This window comes from Brachyistius frenatus, unplaced genomic scaffold (assembly GCF_029030835.1).
Source record: "Brachyistius frenatus isolate BFR_SWC_R1_liver_20210118 unplaced genomic scaffold, ASM2903083v1 Contig_39, whole genome shotgun sequence".
Taxonomy (NCBI): Eukaryota; Metazoa; Chordata; class Actinopteri; family Embiotocidae; genus Brachyistius; species Brachyistius frenatus.
In genome coordinates, this window is record NW_027210638.1 from 1,719,194 (window position 1) to 1,733,085 (window position 13,892).

Below are 13,892 nucleotides of genomic sequence, written 5' to 3' on the forward strand. Positions count from 1 at the left end.
AAGGTGGTCAGTGTAGTTTCTGAATACGTTGATATGATGTGTGCCTCCGTCTGTTAAAATGATAGAAAGACCAAAGAATAGAGGTGGGATAATGACCCTGAGCAGACAGACAGCAGAATCTTGATGCCAAAATTGCAATGTGCTGCTGAATTACCAGTCACGTACCTAACCCACTACGCCTTTCGACCCACTGCAGTGTTGTGCAAAATGCTGAAGTGGTGCAGGTAAGGTGAGAAACACTGCTGAACATCAGGAAGACATTACAAAGATAGAATCCAGGAGGTCCTGGAACACTGCAGATACTGTAGATGTGGTCATTTGTAATGCGTTCACATACAATCTGAATCCGTCAAGTTTATGATGAACAGATAGGAAGACGCCAATTATTTTAATATGGGTCTCAACATGTGGAGAGGGATGAAATGTAAGCACTGAACATGTCAGTATAAATAGATGGAACCAGACGAGGAGGCGGTGGGGGGGGAGTGAAAGACAGAGAGTAAGGGGATTAAACTGACAAGAGCTGAATGGAAATGGAAGTGAAACCTATTTACTTCAGTTCTTGAAAAATAATGTGATGCAGCCTGACAGAAGCTGTTCTGGCACCAGGGAATTCAGCATAGGTGAAGTGGAAAAAAAAGTAGTAGGCTGAGTTACGCTCTGCAAATTAATAATCCAGCAGCCTCACGCAATCCTGACGCTCCATAGCAGGCCGCCGTCAGAGGAACAAACCGGAGGCGACAGCTGGAGGCTGGAGTTGTCTTTTTTTATTGACCTCATCACACACAGAGTGGAAGACAGCGCTCTAGAGGCGTGGGTGTGTCAGTAGGTGTTCTGCCACGCAACTTTTTCCGCGTCGCTCTGTGATGTCCCAGCGAGAGTTTAAGGTGATTTTTCTCTCCAGGTTTTTTTTTTTTTTTTTTTTTTTTTTTTTTAATGCAGCAGGGTTGCATCGTCTTGCTGTATGTCTGAAGGTGCTGACGGTTTCCATTTTCCTGAGCTGAGCCCTTGAAGTGAAGGACACATACTCGGCAAAGGACATTTTGCACATTTCCTTCAGTAGTCCATCACTGCAGCTGTACACCCACGGCGCCTCTCTCAGTGTGTCTGTCTCCCCTCTTGCATCCATTGACAGATTGACTGATCTGAGTCTATGAAAAATCAATAGGACAACCCTATGAGTGCTCTTCACATTGATTTTTCATGGACTGTAGTTTCTGTACTAACAAGTTGCAGGGTTTTCATTGTTTGGGAAATTGTGCTTCTTCCGGCTCAACCCTGTAGACAAAAGATTGAAACAAAGTCCTCAAGGAGGATAAGGGTGCTACTTACATAAATAATTGGAGGAGGAAAAGAGAAATGTTTGTTTTTTTTATGTATTTTTCTATTTTTCATGTCAGAGTTGACAGCAGCTTGTGTACCAGTCACCTCTGAGCAGAATTGCTTTTTAAATTATGACACGACAATCATGACAACATACTGCCTTCAGGCATTAACTAAAGGCCAGCAGCACTCGGGTTGTGCATGTGCAGCCCAACATCTTTGAATACTAAACCGTGTAACATATCTGCATCTGAAGATTTCCAGTTGCCATATAATTTTTTTTTAACACTCCCCAGCATTTTCTTTTTTCATTTTCCTAATTTGCATAATGCTATACTTCACTGCCAGGGCTCTTTGTTAGATGCACTTACTGCAGTGACACGTTTGTTTCCATCGTGTCTTCGGATCCAAGGAGGGATGATCCTAGTCTATTTACTCTACCCCACTCCCAACAGCTGAAAAATTAACCTAGTTTGATCTCAGCCCTTTGCTTTCCGCTATGTTGTTTTCGTGAAACATAACATCTTCACCTGCTTCTCCCCCATAGCAAGAGGAAGAGGCCCCTTGTGGCCTCAGTTCTAGCAAAGATTCTGTTTAACAATGCATTTGAACCTGTGCTAGTCTCTCTCATGCTCTCTTCATTTTTCCCCCATCTATTCTGTCTGCTGTATTCTTCTGCTCTCTATTTCTTACTTAATGAATGGTAACAGCACCATTTCATGGAGTGATGCCTATAGCTTCCTTCACCCCTGGGCTCGTCACATCATTGCCCAATAATAGCAGAGCAGGTTAACAGTATGATTACTGATATTACCAATACAAGGAGAGCCCAGTTGCAAGCAGTAAAGGATTCAACTCCCCCTTGACTACATAAATATTCAACACTGTGGTAAAGCATAGTTAAAGTCAAATTTGTACTAATTTGGTTAGCACATTTCTGCAACCAATACAGGGGTTTGAGATTTAAGAATCAGCCCAGTGGGATAAATCTCAAATTAAAAAGGCAAGGAAAGATCTGAAATATTGACTATTGCTCTCTCTCTCTCTCTCTCTCTCTCTCTCTCTCTCTCTCTCTCTCTCTCTCTCTCTCTCTCTCTCTCTCTCTCTCTCTCTATGTCTCTCTCTCACACACTCACACACACGCATACACACAATCTTCCTTACTTCTTTTTTATCTCTTGCAGTCTCACATTCGAAAGGCCATAGCTCAAAATCGTTGGTGTGTGTGTGAATTATTTTAAACACCAGCGTGTTTGTGAGTTCGAGATGCTAGAAGGATGTATCAGCGCCTCTCTTAGCAAGGTTTGGCTGAATGATGATGTACCTGTGTGTGTGTGTGTGTGTGTGTGTGTTTGTGGTGTTTGATAAGCCCCGTCTCCTGCTCTGCCCCTTATCTGTTTTCTGAAAATTCACACCACAGAGATAAGCTACATCAGGAATGCTTCTTTTCTACATTTTTTTTTTTACATCTGCAGCAAATGCATAAGATTCATAAACTTGTAATTTTCTGGTCTAATTTAAATGTAAGCCTACTGCATTAAAACACAAGAGATACTGTGATACTCCATGTATATTCAGGCAAGGAATCAGGGGGTGATACCGTCCATGATTGAGATATCTAGGCTGTGGTCACTTGCAGAGGCAGAACTGTGTAAATATATGGTATAACCAGAGGTCAGGCATCAGTAGGGATTCTGTATTTCTGCTCGCATAGTGACACATGCCTTTTGTAGCTATTTCCTAGTTAGTTTACCACCTTCTCCATTCATCTATTCTGCTGTGATACATTTCTTTCTACTGCCTCACTTTCATTTCCCTCCTTTCTTCCATATTCCACTGTGTCCTACTCCCACAGAATAGGAATAGGTCTGGATGGACATAGCATGATTTAATGTTTCTTTACCTTCAAGGTCTTTGTGCTTTCCCCAAAGCTGCTCGCATAACTCTCCTTTATTTTATTTCTATTGAAGAACATGTATTCAATAGCCCATATCAGTTTTCACGCCTTTCATGCTGCCTCTGTCTTGTTATTTCACAACTCTTGGAGCGACGGTCTTCATAGGCATTTTGTTAAATGTTTGCTTTCCAGCCACATGATTAGCTAAAAACTATTTTTTTTGTGTGGCTCAGCTTTTCCCAAGACAACTAGTCTCCTGAGCTGGTGAATAGAATCAAGGCAGGCAACATCCAAAATTATTGCTAAGATGCAAACAAATAATTACCCTTCATTAGAAAACACTCAATTAGCCTCTATTTCAGAGTAAAATAATGAGCTGCTTCCACTAAGCGGAACCCCCTGAGTTTCAGCTGCAATTAGACCAAAAGATGGCAGCCCAGTGGCTCAGAAGCCACCAGCAACACAACTGTTTTAACAACCTAAGAGCAAACATCACTCCATTCCAACACACAAGAACACATTTGCTGCATACATAAGCTGTATGCAGTTAAAGAAACCACCCATTTCTGTAGAGTTCTGCATTCATATGTTTTCTGTGAATAAGCAACATGAATAAAAGGGAAGGCAACATGCACAAAAGGGAAAGCGAAAGAGAAGCAAGGACTGGTGGGCTGTGTGGTAATCAATGAGCCACTGACATTTCTATCTCAGATGTGCAACAGAAGCTATGTCTGTGTATCTTTCTACAGTTCACAGAAGCATTGTGTGTCTCACACATTTATGTGCCTACTGAAGCATTTTCCATCAAGGTTAGTGGGATTATGTAAGCTATCACAGGCTGTGAATTAAGGTGCTCTGTGTTTCGAGTTAATTACGATTATTGCTGCTGTGTCTCTAACCAGCTATCGACGCCAGTGTTTTTCTTTGAAAGATGGGTTTGATTGACGGCAATTCCAATAAGCCTGATTTGCCTCTATGCACTTTTCCCAAGCTTAAGGGAATACACTTAATGCGGAACTCTGTCACAGTCAATATCAGCGAAGTAGATCTTTAAGCTCCCATGCTGGAGACTTAATATTTGTATTCGGTCCCAATGCCGAATACATACACACATGCACACATTTTTGTTTGAGTCGACTGGAATCCACACACATACTCTGATGCTCTGCAGTTTCTGCACCACCACCTCTCTGAATATGATAATTATTTTGAGTCTCTCTGCAGAATTACAGTTTGGTGATAAGAAAAATTATATTCTATTGTGTACTTTGTCGCCTGACACTTGAGACAACTGCAGATTTCCTGGCGCGGAACAAATTTCACGTACATTTCTCAACAGGTCCTGTGTATAATTGTATCCTCACTAGCCTGGTGAGAGTGAAAAGGAAATTTTCCCTTATTTCAAATCCGTTTGTGAAATTAGAGCATTGCCCAAACACTTGTATGCATATACACTGCAATGTGAAATAACATTAGGTTACAGCCCAGTGAAAGCTTGCTGCATTTTTCTTTTCAACACCACTGATCTGAAGCCAATCCCCTCGGGGAAATATTGACCTAACAACTGTGGCTGGAGGTGGCTGGTGACCAAGGCAGGCACCATAACATGGACCAGAACAGGGCACGGCAGAATATGGGATGTAGGAGACACACCATGACATTGCTTTCAGTCACCTTGAAGTCTTAAAACCGACTCTGACTGATAATGTCAGAGTAAATTCTCTGGAGTGTAGAGAAATACTTTGAGTATGACCTCTGAATCAGAACACCCCCCTGTAAACACTGTCCTTTCACTTTCATTGCCCAAAAGTAAGCGGTAGGTAAGAATTATTAGAGAAATATAAATCCGAACTGAAAACAGTGATGTGGTGAGTGGGCTGAATAAATGGTGAAAAAAGCAAGCGCTGGTTGATGCCTCTTTGATGCTCTACATAGCTTGAAGACTGACAGAAAGCTTTTGATAAGCGATCTTAATGTCAGTTGCACTCAAACTCAGCCAACGTCTAGACTCCCACAGCCATCTGTATCACACAAGTGCACACGCTTGTGAGCTCAAAGTTGTTCAAATTACAAGTTTGAACTACTTGACATTCACATCAGATGAACCTAATTTAGGCAAATCTCGGTTCATAAATACTGTCATTTAAAAAAAAAAAAAGAAGAAAAAAAAAGACTTCAAGTTCTTGTGGCGCAGATACAGAGATATATTTTTTCGTACTAATGAACATAATAGCACAGATGTACGAGGTTTCTGTTTTGGCATCCATGCCTGCAGACTCAGATGTACTCCTGCAAAGTCCACCAGACGAGAGGGAAGCCCATTGTGGAAGCTGCAGTTGCATTCTCAGCAAACCAAAATGACCAGCTCACATGAGCCTTTCTCTCTTCTAATATGTACTGAGATAAGCCAAACTTTTAAGCCTTCACGATAAAGCCTATAATGGCTAAAAAGCAATTTTCTGGAATCAGCATGCCTGTGCATACTTTTTTTTTTTTTTACAAAATTACTTACTTTTAAATTAAGTAACTACCAATATATGTATTATAACAAAGCAATACAATATATCTTTTTTTTTTATTTAATTAAGTTAATGACATGTAAAAAAATGCAACCTGCAATAAGTGATCATTAAACAGTGCATGACTTTACATAACAGGTCATTTGAAATCATGTTTCTTTCCAACTTGCCGATGTCAGTCCACTTTTATCACTTTATATTTTATCTCTGCTTTTTGTTTCTACCAACTCCTGAGAGAAATAGCTGATCCCTGTATTGCTATACATTCAGCTGGAAGACCCAGTGGGGCATTAACAATACAGTGGGATTCATCAAAACTCCGCAAGGCTACTGATATTTCAGTGCCATAGATTCTAACTTGAATAAACCTCATTCAGATAAAGGATAAATGAGTCAGACAGACGAGACATTCAACTAAACAACCCCTCGGCTACCGGGGGATGGAGACGGGGAGGTGGGTGGTTAACCAGTGGGATGCATGTTTGTTATTTTTCTAACAAGGGTGATGACAACCCCCCCTCATTCCCCCTAAAATTGCCTACTAACTATATTCAACAGCTTGTTATTGGGTCTGTCTGTTGTTTGGTGCTCAGCATGCAGCTGATTTTAATGCCTGCTCAGATACTGTTGTCATTAAGAAATATTAATGTTGACGCTCTAAAGGAGAAATAACAATTTGAAAAGGTATGTTTGTGTCACTGTGGCTGATTTGAGTCTGTGACAAATATTTCACCCAAACATTCATACACTGTGCTGCTTCTGTATGATTCTTAATGCTGCAGCCACAAGTTTTGAAAATGACTCACTATTAAAAATGTTTGATTCTCATTAAAATTCCGCTCTCAGTGGGATTCTGAATGTGGGATGAGAGACAGAAACACTGTCAACTGTGTGCATCAATTTTAGGCAGCTTTGGAGCTCAGGCCTTTCGAAGAAATTTTTAAAAAGTACATTATTTTGGTCCAATTTACTACATCTAATAAAAATACATTACATGGATTACTGTCACTGAAATTTACAAGGGCATTTTTATTGGGATCTGTCTTTTCACGATCTACTACTTCTGAGACAAAACATTTCACAGAAATATACTTTAAGACAAAATAAATAGGGGATAATACATCATTCTTTGAAATCTGAAAACCTTTTAAAGCCATTTATAAGTGAATCAATATTATGCCTCTATTTTCAGAATATAAATCCATCCTATTCTTATAATACATCAACATTATATTCAAATCCCATCAAGGTCTTTTATCAGCTTTTATTTAGCTTTTTCTTAGTACACATGTTGTGACGCACATTCAGTAAAGTACAACATTCGTTCTGATTCTCACAGTGCTGTCTTATTTTTATGAAATATTTCTGAGGGATGCAATGGCCCTTTCAGTGTGATGTGCAGATTCGGATTTGACCCGAGGGAAGCCTCTGGGCATGTCTTAAAAACGTAAATTTGGCACGTCTTCTCTCTGCTCTCACAGAGCTGACATGGACTGTTCTTTCAAAATGTTCTGTGAAGATAGATCATACCAAGAGCCTTGCATGTACAAGTGTGTGCTGTAAACTTACATGAAAGTGCAATCATTTTGCATTAACTATTTATAGTTTGTATCTGAAAGAGTTGCAGTATACTGTGGCGATTACTATGCAAGACTCCAATATTTGTTGGTTATATAGAGCTAAAACATTTTTCAGTTAATTGAGTCATCAGAGGTCAGGGCCATTATTTGGTAACAGTTCATTTAAATGCCACTTGTTCCAGCTTGTCAAATGTAATATATAATAAATGTTATATATATATATATATATATATATATATATATATATATATAAGTAGTTTTTGGACTGTTGATTTGACAAAGTGTCCCTTTTCCATAATTTTACAGCATATTATCGAATAAATAGCTAATTAATCGAATAAACAATTAACAACTCATAATTGACAATAGTTGTTAGTTGCTACCACAGTTCCTTGCGTTATTTTTTGGGCTACAATGCACCCCTATGTTAAAGATTTCCCTCAAGACTACGTGAAGGGATAGACGACATGGTAATGGCACTGAAATTGCTAAAGTAAGGATCATATGATAGAGCTACTTTTGGCACTGCCCAGTGAAAAGTGTAATGGTGTGTGTGTGTGTGTGTGTGTGTGTGTGTGTGTGTGTGTGTGTGTGTGTGTGTGTGTGTGTGTGTGTGTGTGTGTGTGTGTGTGTGTGTGTGTGTGTGTGTGTGTGTGTGTGTGTGTGTCTTAAATGCAGACTCAGAGCATAGTGGCAGGGTGACTAATGACCTACAGTGCTCTCAATTATTATCACTGACACACACACACACACTCACACCCCTTATGATTCACTCGAAGTTCAGGCTTTGGAGAGGCATGACTCAGCCGCACTTATGTCCAGCTACACCAATGTTTTCGTCCCCCATCTCAATTTCCCAAAAACCTGTAGACTCCTGGTCTAAATGAGGACATCAGCACTCTAGGAAATGGGTTTGTCCCACAAAAAGTCACCCCAGTGCAGCGCAAATGAGCTTTTCTGCCCTGCCGCAATCAACGAGAAAGTGGGTCTCATTAATTTTTCAGGTCACTTCTCTAATCTCATCTCAATCATGCATCAGTCAATGGCTTCTCCCTTTTCTGCTCGACGATATTTTTTACATCGGATGTGTTTAAGGTCATTTGCTGAATCGTCTAATTTATTGACAATGTCATTAAAAAGTCAGCATCAACTGAGGACCTGGCACAAAACTGTCTCGAAGACAAGTATCATGTTATGCTCACATGAATTCACCTTCCAGTTAACAGTGGACAGAACAAAACTATTCTATATTGCTTGCAAGATACTGTGGCATCCTGGGCTCAGCACCACCTAAGGCAATTGTTCAATTCAGTTTTATTTATATAGCATATGAGAAACCTCCGACAGAACCAGACTTGTTGAGAGAGGAGCGATAGAGAGAAAAGAAGAAACTGATGGTGGTGCCAGTAACCGCAGACCAAAAACATGCAGCAAAAAACTGCAGATAATGAGATAACAAACAATAAAGAAAGACAGCATAATATAAGTAAAGTGCATTTGGTGGCATATATATATTCATGAAGAGTGAAAGAGAGAGGAGAGGAACTCAATTGAAAGTCCCCCATCAGCCTAGGCCTATAGCAACAGCACGAAGGGATGAGTAAAGCTCACCTCAGCCAACCCCCAACTATCAGCTTTGTCAAATAGGAAAGTTGTAGGCCTAATTTGAAAAGTAGAGGCGGTGTCTGCCTCCCAGACAGACCAAACAAGGAGCTTCCACAAGAGAGTGGCCTGAAAGCTCTGCTTCCCATAAACTCTAGGAATCCCAAACAAGCCAGAATTGTAAGAGTAAATCGCTCTATTTGGAGGATATAGTACTATGAGATCTTTGAGATACTATAGATTGGCCAATAAGAGCATTGTAAGTCAGCAGAAAATGTTGACTTCTATTCTTGTTTTTATGGAGAGACAATGAAAAGAAGCTATGTTGTAAAATGGGAGAAATGTGATCTTTCCTGCTAAATCCTGTCAACACTTGCTGCAGCAGTTTTGATCAACTGCAGGCTTTTTAAAGACTTATTGAGACATTCTGACAACAAGGAAATAACTTTGCACTGAGGCAGGATGTTCCTGATTTTAATAATATTGCGTCGATGAAAGAAAGCAGACCTAGACTTGCTTTGTGTCATAATAAGGACATTCCTCATCAAAGAGGACTTATAGAGGTGCTGTAGTCCGAGGCAATATCATATAGAGTAACTATACAGTTACATAGAGAATATTTTCAGGTGTTTAGGGCCAAATGTAAGAACTTAAGCCTTATTAAAATTTAGAAGTCAAAAATGATAGGTCTACCAGGCCTTTGTGTCTTTTAGACATGCGTAAAATTTCACAAACTTATTTGTTTCATAGATAAATGTTAAGAGGATTGTGATTAGTTTAAAGAAAGTCAAACTAGCCAGAGCATTTTTCCCCTATACCAGAATGATATATGGTTCGAGTGCTGGTGCTGCCAGTGGAGATACATTTGGCTATCCAAGACTATATCGCTTGACTTGAACACATAAGCTTTTTTTCCACTTGTCTATATGCGTTTAAATCGGCAAAGAATGTATTTTATGTTCAAATTTTTTTTTGTACACTTGCCACATTTTTTATCATTTCATGATTGCAAAGCGGTCTCCTTATTGAATTTTTTTGTTCTACCCATAATTGCCTGCAGTATAAACTTAAGATTTTTGCATAATATGGTAATTTTAGAGTCGTCCTCACTCACTTTATATGAAAATGATCACAACAAATTACATAAAATCAAGTTTTAATTACAAATATTTGACAAATGAAGTCAAATTGGCTGGCACTCGGACGGCAGCTTCATATCAGTGCTGCCAGACTAGGCCGCTAAGCTCCAACCTCCAGTCTGGTCGGCTTGCAGACAGCCTGCCTGCAGAATCAGCCTGCAGCCCCAGGAGAGCCTTCCATCCTGCTGCGTCTGCTCTTCTCCCTCCTCACACACATCCATCCTGCCTGGTCGGCCTGTCAAACCCTGCGCCCCCTCCCCTCTTGCCTCCCTCCGTCATCCCCTCCTCCTCATCTTCCCCCTCTCTTCCTCCGCTCCACTGGGCTTGTGAAGGTGAGCCAGTCCCCAGTGGCACCACCGTACAGATTGCATTGCTTCCTCCTCAAATGGAGGCTGTTCTCTGGTGAATACCCGTGCAAAGAGTGGCTGGGCTGCTCCTCATCCTCCTCTTCCTCCACCTTTTGTTTGGTTATTTTTGTCCTTACCACACTCTTATCTGTGTCCTTAATAAGTAGTCTCTATCTTTCTCTCAGGTCAACCGTCCTTGACATAACAAGGGGGAGGCTCTGGCTGCTCTGTGTGTCACTTAAGAGCAAGGCTGACAAAAAGGAAGCACCCCCTGAGGTTTTAGGCCAGTTTTGTGACAGCTGTCACACAATCTCTTGTCCTTAAAAGCTCTTTTATGAGCAGGACGTGCAGGGAACAGTGACAGCAGTACGAGGAATGCTTCAGAATAACTCTGAAGTGACTGTACCTCTGATGGAGGCGTCTAATTTTTTATGTCCATCTGCAGTTTTGTAATGGATGTCTTTAGGCTGGTTCACTTCTGTGTGTCTGACATGTTTTCCAATCTGCAGAGAGTAGAGGTTTCTTCACCTCACTCCCAGGTTGGATTCTATTACTCTGCTTGTTTGTTGCTGTGTGGAATAGGCAGGTTCTTTTGTTGTTTCTTCTGAAAAGCTGAGATAAGATCCTGTTCATATCCTTCAAAGGTTTCTAAAACTGTCCTGGCTTGTGGAATTTTAACACATCATTTAAATATCAATACAACACAGATGTCAAAGACATAAAACGGTAAATCTCATGTGCCTTTGTGTGGTATGTTATGGGTGTTCAGTGAAGTAATGGTTTTAACTGTGATCATTTAAACAGATGCTTACATCATTATAAACATAGGAATAACAGATACTCATTTAGTTTTGAATATGGACAGAAAAGGCTATTTGATGTTCAGCTGGACATGTGTGTTTCCAGCTCTTTTCATTTTTCACAACCTGCACCTTGGCTTTGTGAACGTGAATGCCTTGGTGAGCACCGAGTGTTATCTGGCCATCCTGCTGCTGCAGGTGAACTCATTGCCTTTCCCTTTCTGTTTGTGCAGGTTTTTGGAGATTATTATCACTTCAGGCACCATGCTGTAGAAAAAAGGGCTTTGTCTGGCCACAAGGGGATGCACGTCAGACTGCGAAAAGAACCACAGGTAAGACTGTTGTCAGCTCTCACACACCTCATTGTAGCACAATGCTGGCAACAAAAGGCCAAAAAGACAGATTGGATTACACACAGAGAGCATGTACTGTATATCACAAGAGAAAAAGGATGCCAGCATCAATGACAGCATGTCCAACTCCGTATTCTTTGCAGTCCACACTCGTCCTTCCATCTGTCCCCCTGACCCAATCCAAGGAACCACATAGCTGTAAATATGCAAAATAGATGCACCCAACCAACACAACAGCTGGGAGTGCCTCTATGATTGCTCATGCTTTTCTTCCAGGCTTTTCACATCATTATTTGCACCTATGTTAACTAGAGAGGAAAATTGGCATTAATCAGTCTAACATTCAAAAACTGGAACATGTTCTACACCCTAAGTGCCATTTTCATTTGGACATCTGGTTACAGATTTGCACACGGACCAAACACCAAATTAGAATTGGCATGCGATAACTGTGAAAAATCGCACTTTCTGTGAATACCAGATGTAGTTCAGTCAGCACAGAAGTTCCAATATAAAAGAAGTTTTTTTCTTGGCAAAGATTAAGAGACAAACTGTCTCTCTTTGTACTGTTCCTGTTCCTAGAGAGAGGTCTGGTGATATCCAATCAAAAAAGTCTGTGTTTAAATTACATTTCTCAAATTCAGGTAACGTTTTTAAAAAATGTTATAGAGTCATTTTGAAAATGACACCGGAGACCACCAGAGCCAAACCTTTTCTTGTGTGATCAAGTTCATCCACTGGCGAGGACCACATTTGTTTGTTCGTTAGAAAACACTCTTTACACCGATTCACATTGTAAACATTACACTTGAATCTTTATTACAGCTGCATATATATCTCCAGCATCCAGATGTCATGTTAACCATAGAGAAAATAATACGTGATAGAACACCAGACATGATCTTTAAAAAGACATTTGCTTGTGCATAAAATTAGATGTGAAATGTATAGATTATTACACCCCTGTCTTGTGAAGGCAGCAGGAAATTTGCAATTACCACATGCCTGTATGAACAATTTAATTTGATCATCTATCAAAAGCTCTTGTTATTTGAGTTGTATTATTTAATAAGCAATGCACGAGATTTTCTAGTAAAAAAAAAAAAAGCAAATACACTTGTCAAATGTTCTTTATACTTTTTGCATTTGCGTGTGGTGTCAAAAGCTGGATAAATATAAAGGTTAATAGGATATATATGAGTCCAAGAATGTCAAACCTTTTTCAAGCTGTGTTCATGGCCTTTCCCCTTTTTATTCAGACCTGAGCTGCTGAGGGAGGAAATGGTTCAGACCTGAGTGGGCAAAATGTCACACAGGTCCTAATAACAAGAATAGGCGTACTCCCCAAACCTCACAGTGAATAGCTTTCTTTGTCATCTAGAACACAATGTAGAAAATAGTCAGTTTGACAGTGTGAGAACTGTGGAACATGGATTTTAAAAAGAGGCACTGCTGTTGGTTTTTCAATTACAGTGATTTGACGTTTTGAATGCCAAAACCAAAACGTCCTTTACTTCCATTGTATGGGAGTGTGAATCATCAGTGGCAGGAAATCTTAAAACCTGTTTTAGTTAAATCAAATCCCTTTGCATGGCAAGATATAGTACCAATATGGGTAAAAGTCAAAATATCTTTCTGTATGATTTGGATAATCTGACCAAGGTACAACCCACTGTCACAACCACCTAACTGCTATGTTGAAGCCTCAAGTCTGACATTTTGGCCGAAATAATGTTGGTGTTTTGGAGCCACAGGTGACCATATTTGGGTGAGCTGGAGAGGAGCAAGGGGGGGGATCTGACTGATAACTCGAGGATGCTATTTTCCACCTAGCTATATTGACAACCTGACTACACCCTTGGCATGTCAGTCACACCAGACACGCCCCCAAACATACCTCTCTTTGAGTCCTAATATCAAATTGCCACATTTTTTTCAGATGGACCACCAGTACACTAATCAGGAGTGAATTTAACAAAAAGCACCATAAAGCTTTGTGGAAAAAAAATTATTAACTCTGTTTTTCATGAAAGAAGTTGACACTTTTTGAATTGGAGTCTTTTGGAGCTCGAGGTTCTTGGAACAAGCCCCTGATAACTCTCACTGGTATTTCACTTTTCAGACCCACATGCTGCATCCATTTTTATATACTGTTTATGAATCTGACCTTTTAAATCTGCCATACATAATGTTGAAATGGTAAAAAATCTATTAAATCAATCCACTCCTTAAAGATTTTCGCCACTCAGAGCCAAACTTATTGGCAAGCTGGAAAAGTTAAATAGCTGTTAACCCAGGGAGCAGCAGCATAAGTAGGTTTGGACACATCTGC

General features: G+C 40.1%; 1 protein-coding gene across 3 annotated transcripts in view; it reads left to right on the forward strand.

The window, feature by feature from the left end:
* Window positions 1-13,892, forward strand: part of furinb (furin (paired basic amino acid cleaving enzyme) b) — an 80,096-nt gene that overhangs the window by 29,228 nt on the left and 36,976 nt on the right. For all 3 annotated transcript variants that reach the window (XM_069701902.1, XM_069701905.1, XM_069701903.1), the window contains one exon: window positions 11,441-11,539. In XM_069701902.1, coding sequence (XP_069558003.1) covers window positions 11,441-11,539 — 99 coding nt within the window. The remainder of the gene's footprint in view (window positions 1-11,440; window positions 11,540-13,892) is intronic.